General features: G+C 46.7%; 1 protein-coding gene across 2 annotated transcripts in view; it reads left to right on the top strand.

Moving 5' to 3' along the window:
• The window catches only part of VSTM4 (V-set and transmembrane domain containing 4), a 100,216-nt gene that overhangs the window by 50,735 nt on the left and 34,150 nt on the right, over positions 1-15,331 (top strand). Inside the window, exon 6 of one of the 2 annotated variants that reach the window (XM_032432437.1) lies at positions 14,333-14,439. In XM_032432437.1, coding sequence (XP_032288328.1) covers positions 14,333-14,439 — 107 coding nt within the window. Of the gene's footprint in view, positions 1-14,314; positions 14,440-15,331 lie in introns of both variants that reach the window. The other variant, XM_032432436.1, reaches the window with a different exon arrangement.

Here is a 15,331-nt window from a genome sequence, read left to right as displayed (position 1 = left end):
CATGATCCCAGGGTCCTGGGATCAAGCCCCACGTCGGGCTCCCTGCTCAGCGGGAAGCCTGCTTCTCCCTCTCCCACTCCCCCTGCTTGTGTTCCTGCTTTCACTATCTCTCTCTCTGTCAAATAAGTAAATAAAATCTTTAAAAAAAAAAAAAAAGAAAATATTTTGAATTAAATACAAGTGAAAACAAAACACATCAAAACTTATAAGATGCTGCTAAAGCAGTGCTTAAAGAAAAAATTATGGCTTTAAATGCCCTATATTAGACAAGAAAAAAGACCTCAAATCAATAACCTAAGCTTTCACCATAAGTAACTAGAAAAAGAAGAGCAAGTGAAATCCACAGTAAGCAGAAGAAAGGATATAATAAAGATTAGAACAGAAATCGATGACATGGAAAACACACACGCACATGCACAGAGAAAAATCAATAAAACCAGTTGGTTCTTTAAAAAGATCAATAGAATTGACAGATCTTAAGTTAGACTATACATGAAAATAAAAAAGAGAAAAAGCCAATTACGAAATCAGGAAGCAAAAAAGAAATCACTGGGGCACTGGGGTGGCTCAGTCGATTAAGCATTTGGCTCTTGAGCTCAGCTCAGGTCTTGATCTCAGGGTCATGAGTTCAAGCCCCTGCGTAGAGCTCTGTGCTGGGTGTGGAGCCTACTTAAAAGAAAAAAAAAAGGGGAATCACTACAGACTCAACAAAAGTTAAAAGGATTATAGGAAAATATTATGAACACATTGATTCTAACAAATTAGACAACATAGATAAAATGGAAAAATTCCTAGAAAGACACAAATCACCAAAATGGATTTAAAAACAAAGCTATAAAGGGAATAAATCTGTAATAAGTCGAGAAATTGAATTGCTAGCTAAAATCTTTCCAACTGAAATGGGCCCAGGCCCACATTACTTTACTGGTGAAATATATCAAGAATTAAAGGAAAAAATAATACCAGGCCTTCAAAAATTATTTTAAAATTTGAGAAAGCATGATCTTTTCAACAAATAATGCTGGGATAAAATACATAAAGAACTCTTACAACTCAATAATAAGATGACAAATAACACAATTAAAACTGGACAAAAAAGATTTGAATAGATAGGTCCCTAAAGAAGATATACAAATGGCTAACAAGTTCATGAAAATATGTTCATTAGTCATTAAGAAGTGCAAATAAAACCACAGTATGATGCTACTATACACCTGCTGCAATGGTGATAAAAAGACAATGTCAAGTGTTGGTGAGGATGTGGAGAAACTGGAACCCTGTTTGTTGCAGGTGGGGATTTAAACAGGTGTAGCTGCTTTGGAAATCAATTTGGTAGTATCTTAAAACATTAAACATAAACTTAACCATATGACCCAGAAAATCTGCCCAAGAGAAATGAAAACATATGTCCACGCAAAGACATACATACTGTTGTTCACAGCTTCTTTCTTCATAATAACCAGAAGCTGGAAACAATCTAAATATAGCCAACAACTGGTGAATGGATAAACACCATTTAGAAGTCCACTCGATAAAATACAGTTTGCTAATAAAAAGGAACAAACTGCTGATACATTCGTACATTCTGCACATGGATGAACCTCAGAAACATTATGCTAAACGAACTAAACCAGATGCAAAAAATTACATATGGTATGATACCATCTATTTGGAATGTCCAGAAAAGGTAAATTCATAGGACCAGAAAATAATTGCTTAGGGCTGAGGTGGGAGAAGGAATTAACTATAAATGGGCAAGAGGGAACTTTTGGGGTAATAGAAATGTTCCAAAAGTAGATTGTAGTGATGGTTGCACCATTTTATAAATCTACCAAAAAAAAATTTTTTTTTTTAATTTTATTTATTTATTTGACAGAGAGAGACACAGCGAGAGAGGGAACACAAGCAGGGGGAGTGGGAGAGGGAGAAGCAGGCTTCCCGCGGAGCAGGGAGCCTGATGCGGGGCTCGATCCCAGGATTCTGGGATCATGACCTGAGCCGAAGGCAGACACTTAACGACTGAGCCACCCAGGCGCCCCTATAAATCTACCAAAAATTATTGAATTGTATACTTAAGATCAATGAATTTTATGGTGACTGAATTATCTCTCCATAAAGGTGCTTGTTTCTTTTTAAAAGCATGTGCTCCACAGGGCCCTCAGGACTGGCATTTCAGATGGGGGGGTGGGTTATGGCTGGGGAGCTCAGAGGCTGTGAGGGGCCAGCCTGCCAGTGCTTCTGAGGATCTGCTTGCTTTGTGGGCTCCTGTTTGGCTTTTCATTGTTAGCAAGCAGTGCCAGGCCTTTGGGCTCCTGCCTGCCCCTCCTAAGTCTTACCCTCGGGTTGCCCCTATTCTGAGCTGGTGCTAAGGCTGGAAGTACAGTTAGGGTGTTCCCCAGCCTGTGGGCAGGAGAGTTTGGTCTTCCCCAGGCCTGGGCTACCTCCTAGATATCAGGGATGACCACAGAGGCCCACTCAGATGCTGCCCCTCTTCCAGCTGGTGCTCTTAGCGAGTCTGTTTGAGTGCCCGAGTCAAGCTGTCTCCATGGGCATGTCTCTTGTTGGACCAGCCCACAGATCAACCTCTGGAAAGCTCGCCTTTACTCCACTGTCCCCCAGGACCATGCAGAGGAACTCTGCTGACTTGTATTCATCTTCCTGATCAGAGCCTCAGGCCAATTTGATTTCATGCAGCCCAGATTCCCTGCCACAGTGCCTTGCTAGTGAACTGGTCAGTCCTTGCCTTCCAGCTGGTTCTGGCCAGCTCTGTGCTCTGCCTCCTGTCCCCATCATGCCAGGGGACTCCCAGATCCCAGCTCTATCTGTGCTCTGGCAGTGGGCGGCTGGGCCCGTAGAGTCTCCAGCTATTATCAGCATCAATGTTCTTCTCGTCCTCTGACCACTTCCTCCTTAGGGAGAATGGGCAGAGAGCTCAGGGCCAGGGCAGGATGCCAGGAACGGAAACCCTCAGGCAGGGGAGGGTCCCTCAGGACGAGGCCATGCTGGTGTTGAGGCTGCGGTCACCAAGAGAAGGCCTGCCGAGTGACTGGGGCAGAACCTGGAGACTCTAGGGGTTTCAATGACTTGTTGCGAGAAGTTCATACAGAAGGAAAACGAGTCTCATCTTGAATGTGTGTCGTTCCCAAAGTCGGAAGTTGCCATCTCCTGGGAGGGGTGGCACTGACTTTGGGGCTGGGAGAGGCTGTTCCTTTCCCATGGCTAAGTGCTCTTCCGGAGCAGAAGGCTGGGCCAGAGGGAGCCTCTTAAGGTTCTGCAAGATTTTAAATGTGCCTTCCCCAGGGAAGACAGCTCCCTGAAAGCAGCTCAGTGGGTAAGCATGAAACTGCTCCTAAAGGTCCCAGAAAGTCAAATTTCAAATGAAATGCCACCAGTTGCATAGAGATGTGGTGTGTCCCCACACCATGACACCTCTTCCATGGATCCAGATACCTTCTTTCTTGTAGGTCAAGTTCAAGAAGGTTGCCAAGAAGATGGACATGGGTACCAAAAAGGCAATTCCTAATCAGTAGATTTCTTGACCTGTTGCTTGACTTCTTATTACGGGTTTGAGATAATAAAGTATTTGCAAATGGGAGAAATTGAAGTGGGCAGTATGTTCCCTGTGCCAACAACAGTTACAAGACCGAAGTAATCCAAGCTTTCTTCATGTTTTCTGGCGTAGGGGCACAGACTATTTATATGTTGGATAAATTATAGGCACAGGGTTACTGTGGTTTGTGAGCTTGGTTTAAAGCATTTTCTAGTTTTTTCTGAACCATCAGAGATTTTTTTTTTAAACATACCCCTCCAGTTGAAGTATGGGATTTAATTAATAATTGATTTGTTCAGGATCTTAGCGTGAAGGCAGAGATGATTTCAGAGAGAGTGTAAACATATCAGCTCTAACTTGCTTCATTTTCATAATATTGCAGAGTGGTGGTATTACAGAATTTGTTTCTTCTGTGAAAGGTAATCTGCTTTCTGCCCCAGAAAGATTCTGGGGCCAGCCTGCCTCGGTTCAAATCTGGACTCTGACACTGATTGATGTATGCCTTTGGTTAGCTGTTCGACCTCTCTGAGGAAACGGGGACAAAGGTAGCCCTAGCACGCAGTGGTGTTGGGAGGATTGAATGAGTTAGTCCGTATAAAGTGCTTCCAATGGTGAGCTCTATGCAAGTGGTTCTGTTATTATTCAGTCATACTTACGAGTGATTCATCTATGTAGGACTTCTTGTAAAGCCCGTAGGGCAAGGATGAAATAACACACAGCCCACGCCCTTGAGGTCGGCGTCAAATGGAAGAACTAGAGAAGCAAAACCATGGCAGCACCCATGTGGTACCCACACAGCTGATGCGGGCACCCAGAGGGGGCGCTGCTAACCCCATCTTCCGGGCCGGTGGGTGGTAGGGAAAGCTTCCTGGAGATGAAATTTGGGCCAAGTATTGAAGAAGGGGTAAGAGTGTTCCAGAAGAGGGTTGGGGGAGCGCAGCGCACAGAAGTGGGGAGAGAGGGGTACAGCAGGTGGGAGGCTGGGGGTCTGGCGGCACTTGGTCCACAGGAGTGAGGTGCCCTGGAGATTCAGGGCAGAGCATCAGGGAGAAGAGCCTTAGCACGTGGCAGGGCCAGAGGCCAGGGGATGGGCACGGGGCTAAGCATTGCCACACACCATCTTCATTCCTCACCACAGCTCCATGAGTGGGTGCTGTGATTGTCCCATTCTACAGATGAAAACTGATGCACAAAGCGTGTGGATGGTGGTGAGGTCTTTGCTGGGCAGAGATGGAGCCGTGAGGGATGCCAGCCCGGGAAGCTCAGGCTTGCTTGTGAGTGCTTCAGTGCTGTCAGTCGCACAGATGAACAAGGAGGAGACGCTACAGAAAGTCAGGGCAGTGGGAGGAGAAGTGGGAAGGGTACGGCCACAGATGCTGGCCATGGCTGCAGCTGCCCTCCCTCCCCTTGACTTTGAAAGGTCAATGTGCTCTGGTCACAGGCATCCATTTGTGAATGCTTCCAACCCTTGCTGTCGTTGGGTTGGTTTTAGCCCACATACGTGCTAAACGCCATCCCCTGGCCACGTTCACCCGAGCATGAAAGGTGGCAAGTGCAGGGATAGCAGATGCGGGCGTTATGTCTCCTGGCCCCCGTCCTGCGTCTCTGACATCCTTGCTGTGCCTCTCATCCTCACCCCTTCTCCTGCCTCAGCTCTCAGGCTCAGTGCCCTTCTGTAGCCCTCAGGCAGAGGCAGGCATGAGGAGAGCCGGCCTGTGAGTGGGAGCCTGGTTGTTATTCCTCGAGTAACTTAAGGAACATTCCACCTGGATTTGGTGTCAGCTGGAGCCATGCCACCTGGCAGCTTGGTGACCTTGGGCCACTTGGCTTCTCTGGGAATTTTTCACCCTCCACAAAATGGGTACAAGTTTGCCTCTGTCCCTATTGCTCAGGGTCGCTTTGAGGATTGAATGAGCTATCAGGGGCTGTGGGCTAATTCCTCATAATTACTCACCGTGCGCCCCCGCACCTCCACTTCTGAACACTTTATGGGATTTATTTCGAATCCTCATAAAACCCTGCAAGGCACAAATTAGTCTCCCCAGACTAAGAACAGGAATAAAACTGCCCACTCTTAGATAAATAGCTAGTCCTCTGGACTGTTTAAGAACCTTTTGATTCCAGGTGGCAGAAAAGCTAGTGCAGTTGCTATTACCCCGGAAGGGACTTGGCTGGCTCATGTAACTAGGGATGCTGCGGTGGGTGGGCCTCAGGGAAGCTCTGTCTAGGAGACACAGTGTCATTAGAGTGGTGGCCTCCATTCCCAGCCTGTCTCTGGGCAGTGCTGCCTCAAGGACTGGCATGTCCTCAGGCCAGGCTGGCTCCCCTTGGGAAGAGAAAGGTGGTAGCAGGTGCATTCCCTTCTGGCCTAATGAAGGAGTTGTCTCCCTTCCTGACAGCAAACCCAATCGCACCTTAGTGTTAGGGGACCAGCCTGAACCGAGCACGGTGGCCAGAGGATGGCTGGGGTCAATCCCACCCAAACACATACCCTCAGCCCTAGGGATACAGGTGATAGATGCGGGGCACATACCCCCAGTGACCTCTCTCTGCCATTATTCTTTCAACCCAAGACGAGAACACTGCATGGAACCAATATATATTAATTAAGTGCCTCCTGATCTTCCCAGTCTGTATTCAGAGATTTTAAATTCACAGACAAAACCAGTGGCCTGGCAAAGCATCTGCTCAGTCTTCACAAAGCTGGCAGGGAGTGGTGAGGAAGAGCTTTAACAAAGAGGCCCCCGCAGAACCTCTCGGGTTGTGTGAAGCATTTATGGTAAAAGGCCATGGAGGCTGTGGCCGGGGAGACGCCTTGGCAGCTCTCTCACAAAGGAGCAGCTTTCCTCTGATGTTGCTTGGAATGTGCACACAAAGACGTGGTAGGATGGAAGCAGCAGAAAGTAATGCACCGTGACCACCAAGGGTCTGCCGGGCTCGGCTAGGGGCACCAGTTGGGCTCGAGTTGCAGAGAACTCTGTCATGTCTGGCTCCCTATTCAAGGACTCTGAGAGGAGATTCCAGAGTAATGATGAGAATAATACTGGTAAGATAATAGTAGGTGAGACCTCTTACATGCTCACTGCATACCAGACACGGTTCTATGTTCTTGGCATGTCAAGGGAGTCACGGGAGTGGGGCCCTTCATCCATCTTGAGAGGGGAGTTCTCCAACTTCTAAGCAGCTCTAGCCCATGTGGTCTCCATTGGCCTCGAGTAGTCCAGTGGTAGGGGAGGCCCACAGAGCACGTCCGGAAGCCTAGAGCGAGATGTCAGGAAGTTTGCCCCATTGCATGAGTCATGGGCCTTTCTCAGTGACAGCCAACCTGGGGCTGGGGGGCTGTAATCGCACTTCTCCCCACAGCTTTTTGAGATATAATTGACCGTAACTGGTGATGACGGTGAGTTGCCACCATCGTTGTTGAGACCAGTGTTCCTCCTTCAAGACTGCACACTTGACGTTGCAGGGCACAGGGTTACGGGGTGCTGAGTGTGCTGCAGGAGATCTTGGAGAAGGGAGCTCAGAGCTGGTTGGCAAGGAGCTCATGGTCCTCTGGGGACCCGAATCGGGCATCGTCTATGTCAAAACTGAGCTATGGGGGCCGGAGGAAAGGAAGCGCGGGGACATTTCTGCAGATGCAATAGGCAACTAAAGCAATGATGTTTTTGAAGATGGCATGGAGCAAGAAGGGCTCGGGAGGAGATGGCTCCAAGAAGCAGGCCCGGGGGTGGGGGGCGGTGTCGGCAGGACCACAACCAGCGCCATTCCCCAGGGGCTTTCCGGGCTGGGTTCGTTTGACTGACAAACAACACTTGGCATCTCTGGCCATCCCAGTTCAAACCGCAACAAATCCCTTTGCTTTGCGGCATGGGACAGACAGCTGTGTGCCCAGGGACGAGGGTGCCGGCTCATTAGATGGAAACGAGATTAAACAGACCTCAAGGAAGGATTTTGATTCGTAGTTCCTGTGTTGAGGCACAAAGATTGCCCTGGACCAAAGGAAACACTTGGCATGTGGGGGGTGAGGGTTGGATGTACTAAAGCTCCTCGGCACGAGTGGTTAGCCGCCCCTCTCGTATTATCCCAGGGAGAGGCGGGGCATTAGGACGGTCACTGATGGTTGGATGAGGACTTCTATGCCACAGGCACTGTGCTTCCATATGAGGGCGCTTTGATCTCATATTTAGTTATGGAGGCAAGATGTGGCTGGGTCTATGAGTCTTAGTTATAATTGTGTTCTTTGGGGGGGGGTATCAGTTCTATTTGTGCTGTTTTATTGTTTGTTTTTTTTTTCTACTCCCGAACACTCTTAGCTATAGAGGTGCCAAATTTCCACATGGCCAGCCTACCCCCTCCCACCTCCATTTTGACAGCTGACATCACTTATTCCAGATAGTTCCAGGTACGAGAACATGCTCCCCTCCTCCTCTGCCCAATCTTGGGCCACCAGCCCCAGCTCCTGCCTCCAAGTGCCCAGCACTCAGGTTGGCCCCTCTTCCCCTGACCCAGGCAGGGCTTTAGCAGCTGTAACAGTCCCAGATTTAGTACAGACTTACATGCAGTGGAATGCTGATCTCGCCTTTTAGTACCTTCTCTTTAGGGAGCTAAATGCCCAGAGCAGCCATTATGTATCTGGCTTGATCTACCCTCTTCCTGTCCTAGTTTTCTTATTCTCTGTTGTCTGGGCTGGACCCAGAGTCCTTGCTTCAGGGCCAAGGAGACAGGCCAACCTGGATCAGATCCCACATCTCCTGCCTGAACTTCTCTGAGGCTTCATTTTCCCCATCTGGGAGGGTCCAAGACTCTGGATATCACACACTTCTCACAGTGCCTTGCATAGGATAGGGGCAGATGGAGCTCTTATTAATTTAAGTCCGGCAAAATACAGTTGCTCACAATGTGCTCAATACCTAGCAAAATCCAGGTTGCCTGCTTCATCTGGTGTCCTGGGGTAGCTCTCCATTGCTCAGGGGTGCAGCTTCTTCCTCCTCCTTACCCACCGGCTGTGTGTTCTGCTGCTTCCTAGACGACACCACTGTCTCTGGGGCAGTAGGAGGGCATGCTGTACCATCTCGGGCGGAAAGATTTTCTGGTCGAACTTTAAGTTGTAACTTGCAGCCCTCCCCTCAGGGCCACGACATGGTGTCAGGAGATACCCAAGGGGCAGCATTGTTCTCCCCGAGGCACAGCATGAAACCTCCCCCGCTGCACCCACACACCAGAGAGTTGGGTCAGTGCTACCGAGCCACTTCGTGCACCTCGTCCAATTTAGGCTCCACTAGCCCATCTCACTCTCATTATAACCCTGTGCGATAAATGGCAAGTGTACGTCTCCGCATTTTACAGACTGGGGGATGAGGCCCAGGAAGCGAGTGCCTTGCCCAGGGTCACCCCTCTAATCAGAGCGGAACCTGCTTTAGTGCAGACCCAACCCCCTTGTCCAGTGCCCGTTCACTAGATGCGACCACATGTGGCGCAGAGCAGAGGTGCCCAGCGCTTGTGGGAGGGAGACGCCCATGGGGGTAGCCGGGCCAGAACCTTATACCTGTCACACGCGCGTGCCAGCCACACGGCCCTGCTTGGAGCCAGAAAGACAGCCCTGTTTTCCACCGGGAAACCACAGAGAGACCTCCATCTCTCATTTAGACGGAGTTTCCGGCCTGTTCTCTATCTTTTTGGGTTTGACTGGCTCCAGCAATGCTCACTCCCTTGTGTCAGAGACAAAACACAGTCCTGTTCCAATCTCAGGTATAGAATAACTTTCTGGTAAGTGAATCATAATGTGGAGTTTCTTTGTCAAAAATTTCTGCCAGTCTTGCTGGCTCAGTGGGAGACATAGTATTCTGCGAGCAAAATCATCTGTCATGTTGTGGGGGGTGACTCATTGTATATGAATTCTCATTGTTGAAGTATGAATTAGAGCTAAATTTAGTTTAGTGCAGTTTTGCTGTTCTGAAGGAAAACGGTGATGACAAAGCAGATCTTTTTCAGCTTACTGAACGCCCTGGGCCTGAAAGCACGCATTTATACAAATGATGTCCCCAAACTTTCATTTTATATTAAAGAGCTAAAGAACTAAGCCCAAGAAAAGAGAAGAGGAAGGGGAAATCTTTGATTCTGCAGGGTGTGAGGTGCAGCTGGGGAGGACGATCCAAGCTCTGAGGCAACAGACAAAAAGAAAACACTGAATGATTTTACCAAAAAAAACAAGTCACTGTGCATTTAACAAGAAACCACAATTCAAAGGGAATTGGGGGAAATGTTTGCAATAAATATGTCAGACCGATGTGAAAGGTGCATGCAAACCTGTAGGAAAAACTCAGGACCCTAATAGATGATAGCAGATGTCCATACGTCATTCGTAAAAGGGGAAACACGATTAGACACATGCTGGAAATGCTCATTCTCACTGGCAGTCAGAGAAATGCAAGTAAAAGGGAGATCACAGTTTTATTCATCAAGCGAGTAATTTTTTTAAGCTGATAAACCTGGTGTTGAATTTAGGCTGAAGACAGAGATACCCTCGTCCACAGTGGCTGTGAGGTAGTACTAACTTGTTGGAGATCATTTGGACAGTGGGGATTAGACACCCTTTAAAATGGTCCTCCCCCATGAACTAGTAATCCCAGCTCTAAGACTCTCACCTAAAACAAAAGTCCAAGAGTGGGAAACTATGATGCACAAATACATTTATGGCAATATTACTCAGGTATCAATATTACTTAGATGTCAGGGATTGGCTGAGAAAACCGTGGCATAGCTTCTCACCGGAATAGTATGAGGATGTAACAATATGGAAAAGAGAGATTAGGCAAAAAGAAGGGCACGAAATTATAAATATGTTATTAAAAAAAATACAATGTATAAAAATCAAGGAAGGGTTGAAACTTAATGTCTGCATGAAAGCTTGCACATGGATAAACACTGCTGGCAGTGTTATTCATAATGGCCCAAACTTGGAAGCAGCCAACATATTCTACAGTAAAGGAATGCATAAAAAAGCTGTGGTACATTCAGACAGTGGAGTATCATTCAGGGCTAAAAAGACATGAGCTATCAAGCCATGAAAAGACTTGGAGGAAACTTTATTTTTTTTTCTTTTTCTTTTTTTTTTATTGTGTTATGTTAATCACCATACATTACATCATTATTTTTTGATGTAGTGTTCCATGATTCATTGTTTGCATATAACACCCAGTGCTCCATGCAGAACGTGCCCTCTTTAATACCCATCACCAGGCTAACCCATCCTCCCACCCCCCTCCCCTCTAGAAACCTCAGTTTGTTTCTCAGAGTCCATAGTCTCTCATGGTTCGTCTCCCCTTGGAGGAAACTTTAAATACTAAGTGAAAGAAGCTGCTACCTAGTGTATGATTGCACCTATATAAGATTCCCGAGAAGGCAAAACTATGGAGACGGTAAATAGATTCGTGGTTGCCAAGGGTTGGGGGGCAGGAGGGATGAATGGGTGGAGCACAGAGGTTTTGGGGGCAGTTCAGCTATTCGGTCTGATACTACACGGTGGATACATTATGTATTTGTCCAAACCCATGGAACTCACCCAAAGGGAGCCCTAATGTAAATTATGGACTTTGGGTGCTAATGATGTCTTGATGTAGGTTCATCAGTTATAACAAACGTCCCACCATGGCGGGGGACGTTGATGATGGGAGAGGTTGCACATATGGTGGGGGGGTGGGGGGGAGCATATGAAAAATCTCTGTACCTTTTGCTCCATTTTGCTGTGAACCTAAAACTTCTCTAAAAAAAAATGAAGTCCATTAAAAAAATTAAACAAGAAAGAGGAAAAAGACTGGAAATATTTAAATAGGCTGTGTTTTGGTTAGGCTAGACTTATTTATTTTCCTTTTTCTCCATGCCTGTAATTACCATTTGAAAACATGAACGTGCATTAATTTATAATGGAAAGAAAAAAATAAACACTTAAAGAGTTTAAAGCTATGAGATGAAGCTGTACTTGCAGTTGTGTATTTAAGCAATTCTGAGAGTTTTTGATCCCTTGTTTCTTCTTAGTGGTCAGTGTTTTGTAAACGCACATTCCTTTGGGCTATTTGTGAGTTTACACAATTGACCCTGTACTCTAAACCTATGGCCAGTTGGAGTTTCAGTTCCCAGTAAAAATAAGCCATCTTTGGGGACTCTCAGCACAATCTGTATTCTTGGAATTTTTCCCACAATGCGTGAGTCAGTCTTTGTTAATTTTAAAAACCCTAGGACTCTAGGGCCGCCTGGGTGGCTCAGTCGTTAAGTGTCTGCCTTCGGCTCAGGTCATGATCCCAGGGTCCTGGGATCGAGCCCCGCATCGGGCTCCCTGCTCCGCAGGAAGCTTGCTTCTCCCTCTCCCATTCCCCCTGCTTGTGTTCTCTCTCTCACTGTCTCTTTCTGTCAAATAAATAAAATCTTAAACAAAACAAAACAAAACCCGAGGACTCTGTTAGAATAGCCTACCTTCTCTTAAGTGTATGCAGATATTTATTTGTGTTTAATTTACTGTTTTGCAATGATTATGTTTTTTTAATGATTATACAATCACATGGTTTAAAAATTAAAATTAAAAAGTTAAATAATTGGGGCACCTGGGTGGCTCAGTCAATTAAGCGTCTGCCTTTGGCTCAGATCATGATCCCAGCATCCTGGGATCTAGTCCCACGTTGGGCTCCCTGATCAGCAAGAGCCTGCTTCTCCATCTCCTGCTCCCCCTGCTTGTGCTCTCTCTCTCTTTCTGTCAAATAAATAAAATCTTTAAAAAAAAGGTTAAATAATTGACTAAAAATATATATAGTGATAATTCTTCCTGCCTGGTCTCCCATCTGCTTACTTCCTCAGCACCCCCATTTTAAGGAACCACTATTTTATTTTATTTTTTAAATTTTATTTATTTATTTATTTATTTATTTATTTATTTGAGAGAGAGTGAGCGAGCAGGCAAATGGGGGGAGGGGCAGGGGAAGAGGGAGAGGCAGAGAATCCCAAGCAGACTCTGTGCTGAGTGTAGAGCTGGACGTGGACTCCATCTCATGACCCTGAGATCATGACCTCAGCTGAAACCAAGAGTTGGACGCTTAACCAACTGAGCCACCCAGGTGCCCCAGGAACCACTATTTTAAAATTCTTTTGACTGCTTCCAGAATTTCTTTATGCATGTATATGCAAACACTAATATATATTTTTATTTTTCCCTATTTTTATACAAAAAGGGGCACATTTTATACATTGTCTAACACCAGCTTTTCCACTTAGCAATGTATCTTTCCTCATCAGCACATAAATAGCTTCTTACTCCTCTTTGCAGCTACAGAGAACTGCACATGTGTATTTGTAGACTCACCATCATTTCCTTAACCAGTCCCCTGCTGATGGACAATTGGGTTCTTTCTGATCCATTGCTATCAACAACAGCACCATAAGGACGACTCTTACATGTGCATTTCATACATGTGCAAGGATATCCACAGAATAAATCCCCGGAAGTGAAATTGCCGGGTCAGAGTATAAGCCTCTATAGCTCTGATTGCCAAGTTACTCTGATTGCCAGGTTATTCTGATTGCCAAGTTACTCTCCTTCGGGAAGGGTTTACACTCATACCAGCCGTACTTCTGAGTGCCCAATTCTCTACATCCTTGGCAAAAGAGTGCTTTGCTTCCAGTGTGATTATTGTCATTCTGATGTGTGGAGAAAGGAAGTGCAGTGTGTTTTAATTTGGCTTCCTTTCGTGAAGGAGCCTTAGCGTGTTTTCATAGGTAAGAGGCTTTCCTCTCATGTGATAACTGCTTACTGCCTTCCTTCATTTTGATTATTAGGCAGTTGGTCATAGTCTTACGGATTTCTAGAAATTCTTTATGTATTAGGGAGATAACCTCTCTTGGTAACTGCACCTACCTGGCTGGAACATGTGTCTCAGGACAAGAGATTCTGAAAGGGGCCTTTGCTGGAGCCAATACGACGCATTTGAGTTAAGAGTGATAGCCGTTCAAGGAAGCGCGTGGACTCCAGCCCACATGAAGCATCAAGGTTTCCCATCAAGCCGGTCTGTGTTTGTAACTTTTGTCACTTAACGCCTTTACATCCTGGTTTTCTTACCTGCAATATAAGGCTTATCAGTGCCATCATTCTGGGTAACACATACAAAGAACCTGATAGCACAGTGATTACACAGGGCCAGATAACTGAAAACACCCACAGCCCTCCTCAGGGTGAAGCCGCTTACTCTCTACTAAAGGTAAAGTTACGGCAGGAAAAGAAAGCGTGAACAATCATGGGGGACCCTGGAGAATTCTGGGGGCAGCTCCCACGGTCCTTTGTCCCTTGCATAGGAGGTGCTCTGTTTGTGGATTGTGAACCACAAAAATACGTGCGAAGAATCTTGGTTTTAGGGTAGCTCAAGCAGAAGTTTCTAATCGTATCTTAATACCCTACTGGTGATGTGGCCAAGCCAGACTGTTACTGATGCAACCTGTATAAACCATCAATCTCTGCATCTGTAACTGTGTAGACAAGCTGGCCCTGGGTCTCTCCAGGGATCTTTGAACGTTCAACAGCACATTATAAATCACTAACTAGCTCACCTCACCATCCTTATCTTAGCCACAGGTCAGTACCTCCCAGCATCCCTGGAGACCACCGTAGAGTGATCCCAGTCCAGCTGTAAGAGAACTTCACCTTACGTAGGTACTCAGGAAGCCCACAGAAACTATGGCTTCCTTTCCCTTTTTCTGGAACAAACCTGCTTCTGCCTTCACCAGGACTCTCTTCTTGTATAGCTCAGGGGAGACCGTGACCAGTGTGACCAGCTTGGCCCCACTGCAACCCAAGAAGGGCAAGAGGCGGAAGGAGAAGGCCGACGTTCCTCCTGCAGTGCCTGCCAAAGGTAGGAGGCTAGCCTACAGGTACCCACGTGGGAGCCAGCACGGCTGATCTAGAAGTGGGTCTGGGGTCTGCAGTGGGATCGGGACAGGGGGAGTAGACAGATGGAGGATGTGACATCTGCTGATGATATGGCTTGCAGAACCCCACCTAGATTCTGATCATAACTGAGCCCCATCACCGAGGTGGGGCTGGGGGTGGTGCGCTGGCCCAGCATGGCATTAGTGGGGAGATGGGAGGGGGGAGGTCAACGTGCACAGATTGATTCCACAATGTACTTCACCTTGAACTATTAACATGCTCACACATAGTGGGGTGGGACAAAGGGGTATCAACATCTTCTTGGTTCATTCAAGGGAATGAAGCCTCTCTGATTTTTCTAAGGATGTAAACCAGGTATGTAGTTTATTTTGGATTTGTTCTGGGGATAAAATGAGGGTTAGTCTTTGATTCCAGTTGTAATGTAGAGCAACATAGGTGAGAAAGATGAATGTTTCTGGAGAACTGCTCATGTCTTAGGAGAACTGAGACCATTTACAGATAGTTCCTAAAATAACTGTGGCCAGTTTTGGAGATGTTCATACCTCAAAGAGTTTGAAATGTAGTTGGAAGTACTAGGACTGTCCCCTAGGGATCCTTGGGGTCCTGTGCTAAAAGCCACTGGTGCTCAGGCTGAACACGTGTTGGGTAGACAGAGGGGCTGGAAGGCCTGGGCATTCTGGGAGGCATGACAAGTGTCGGTGTGGGGAGGGAAGGGGGCAGAGAACCCTGCCGTAACGTCTCATTCAATCAGAGTAGATAGTACCTTACCTTACAAAAGATGAGAGTGAGCCTCAGAGAGCTAAGTGGTAGAGTCTGGCTTGGAGGTGAGGCTGCCTAACTTTCAAGGTCAAGGT

Source organism: Phoca vitulina, unplaced genomic scaffold, assembly GCF_004348235.1.
Source record: "Phoca vitulina isolate PV1807 unplaced genomic scaffold, GSC_HSeal_1.0 scaffold48, whole genome shotgun sequence".
Lineage (NCBI taxonomy): Eukaryota > Metazoa > Chordata > Mammalia > Carnivora > Phocidae > Phoca > Phoca vitulina.
The sequence above is the reverse complement of the archived record's forward strand: the minus strand, read 5'-3'. Positions and strand labels throughout refer to the sequence as shown.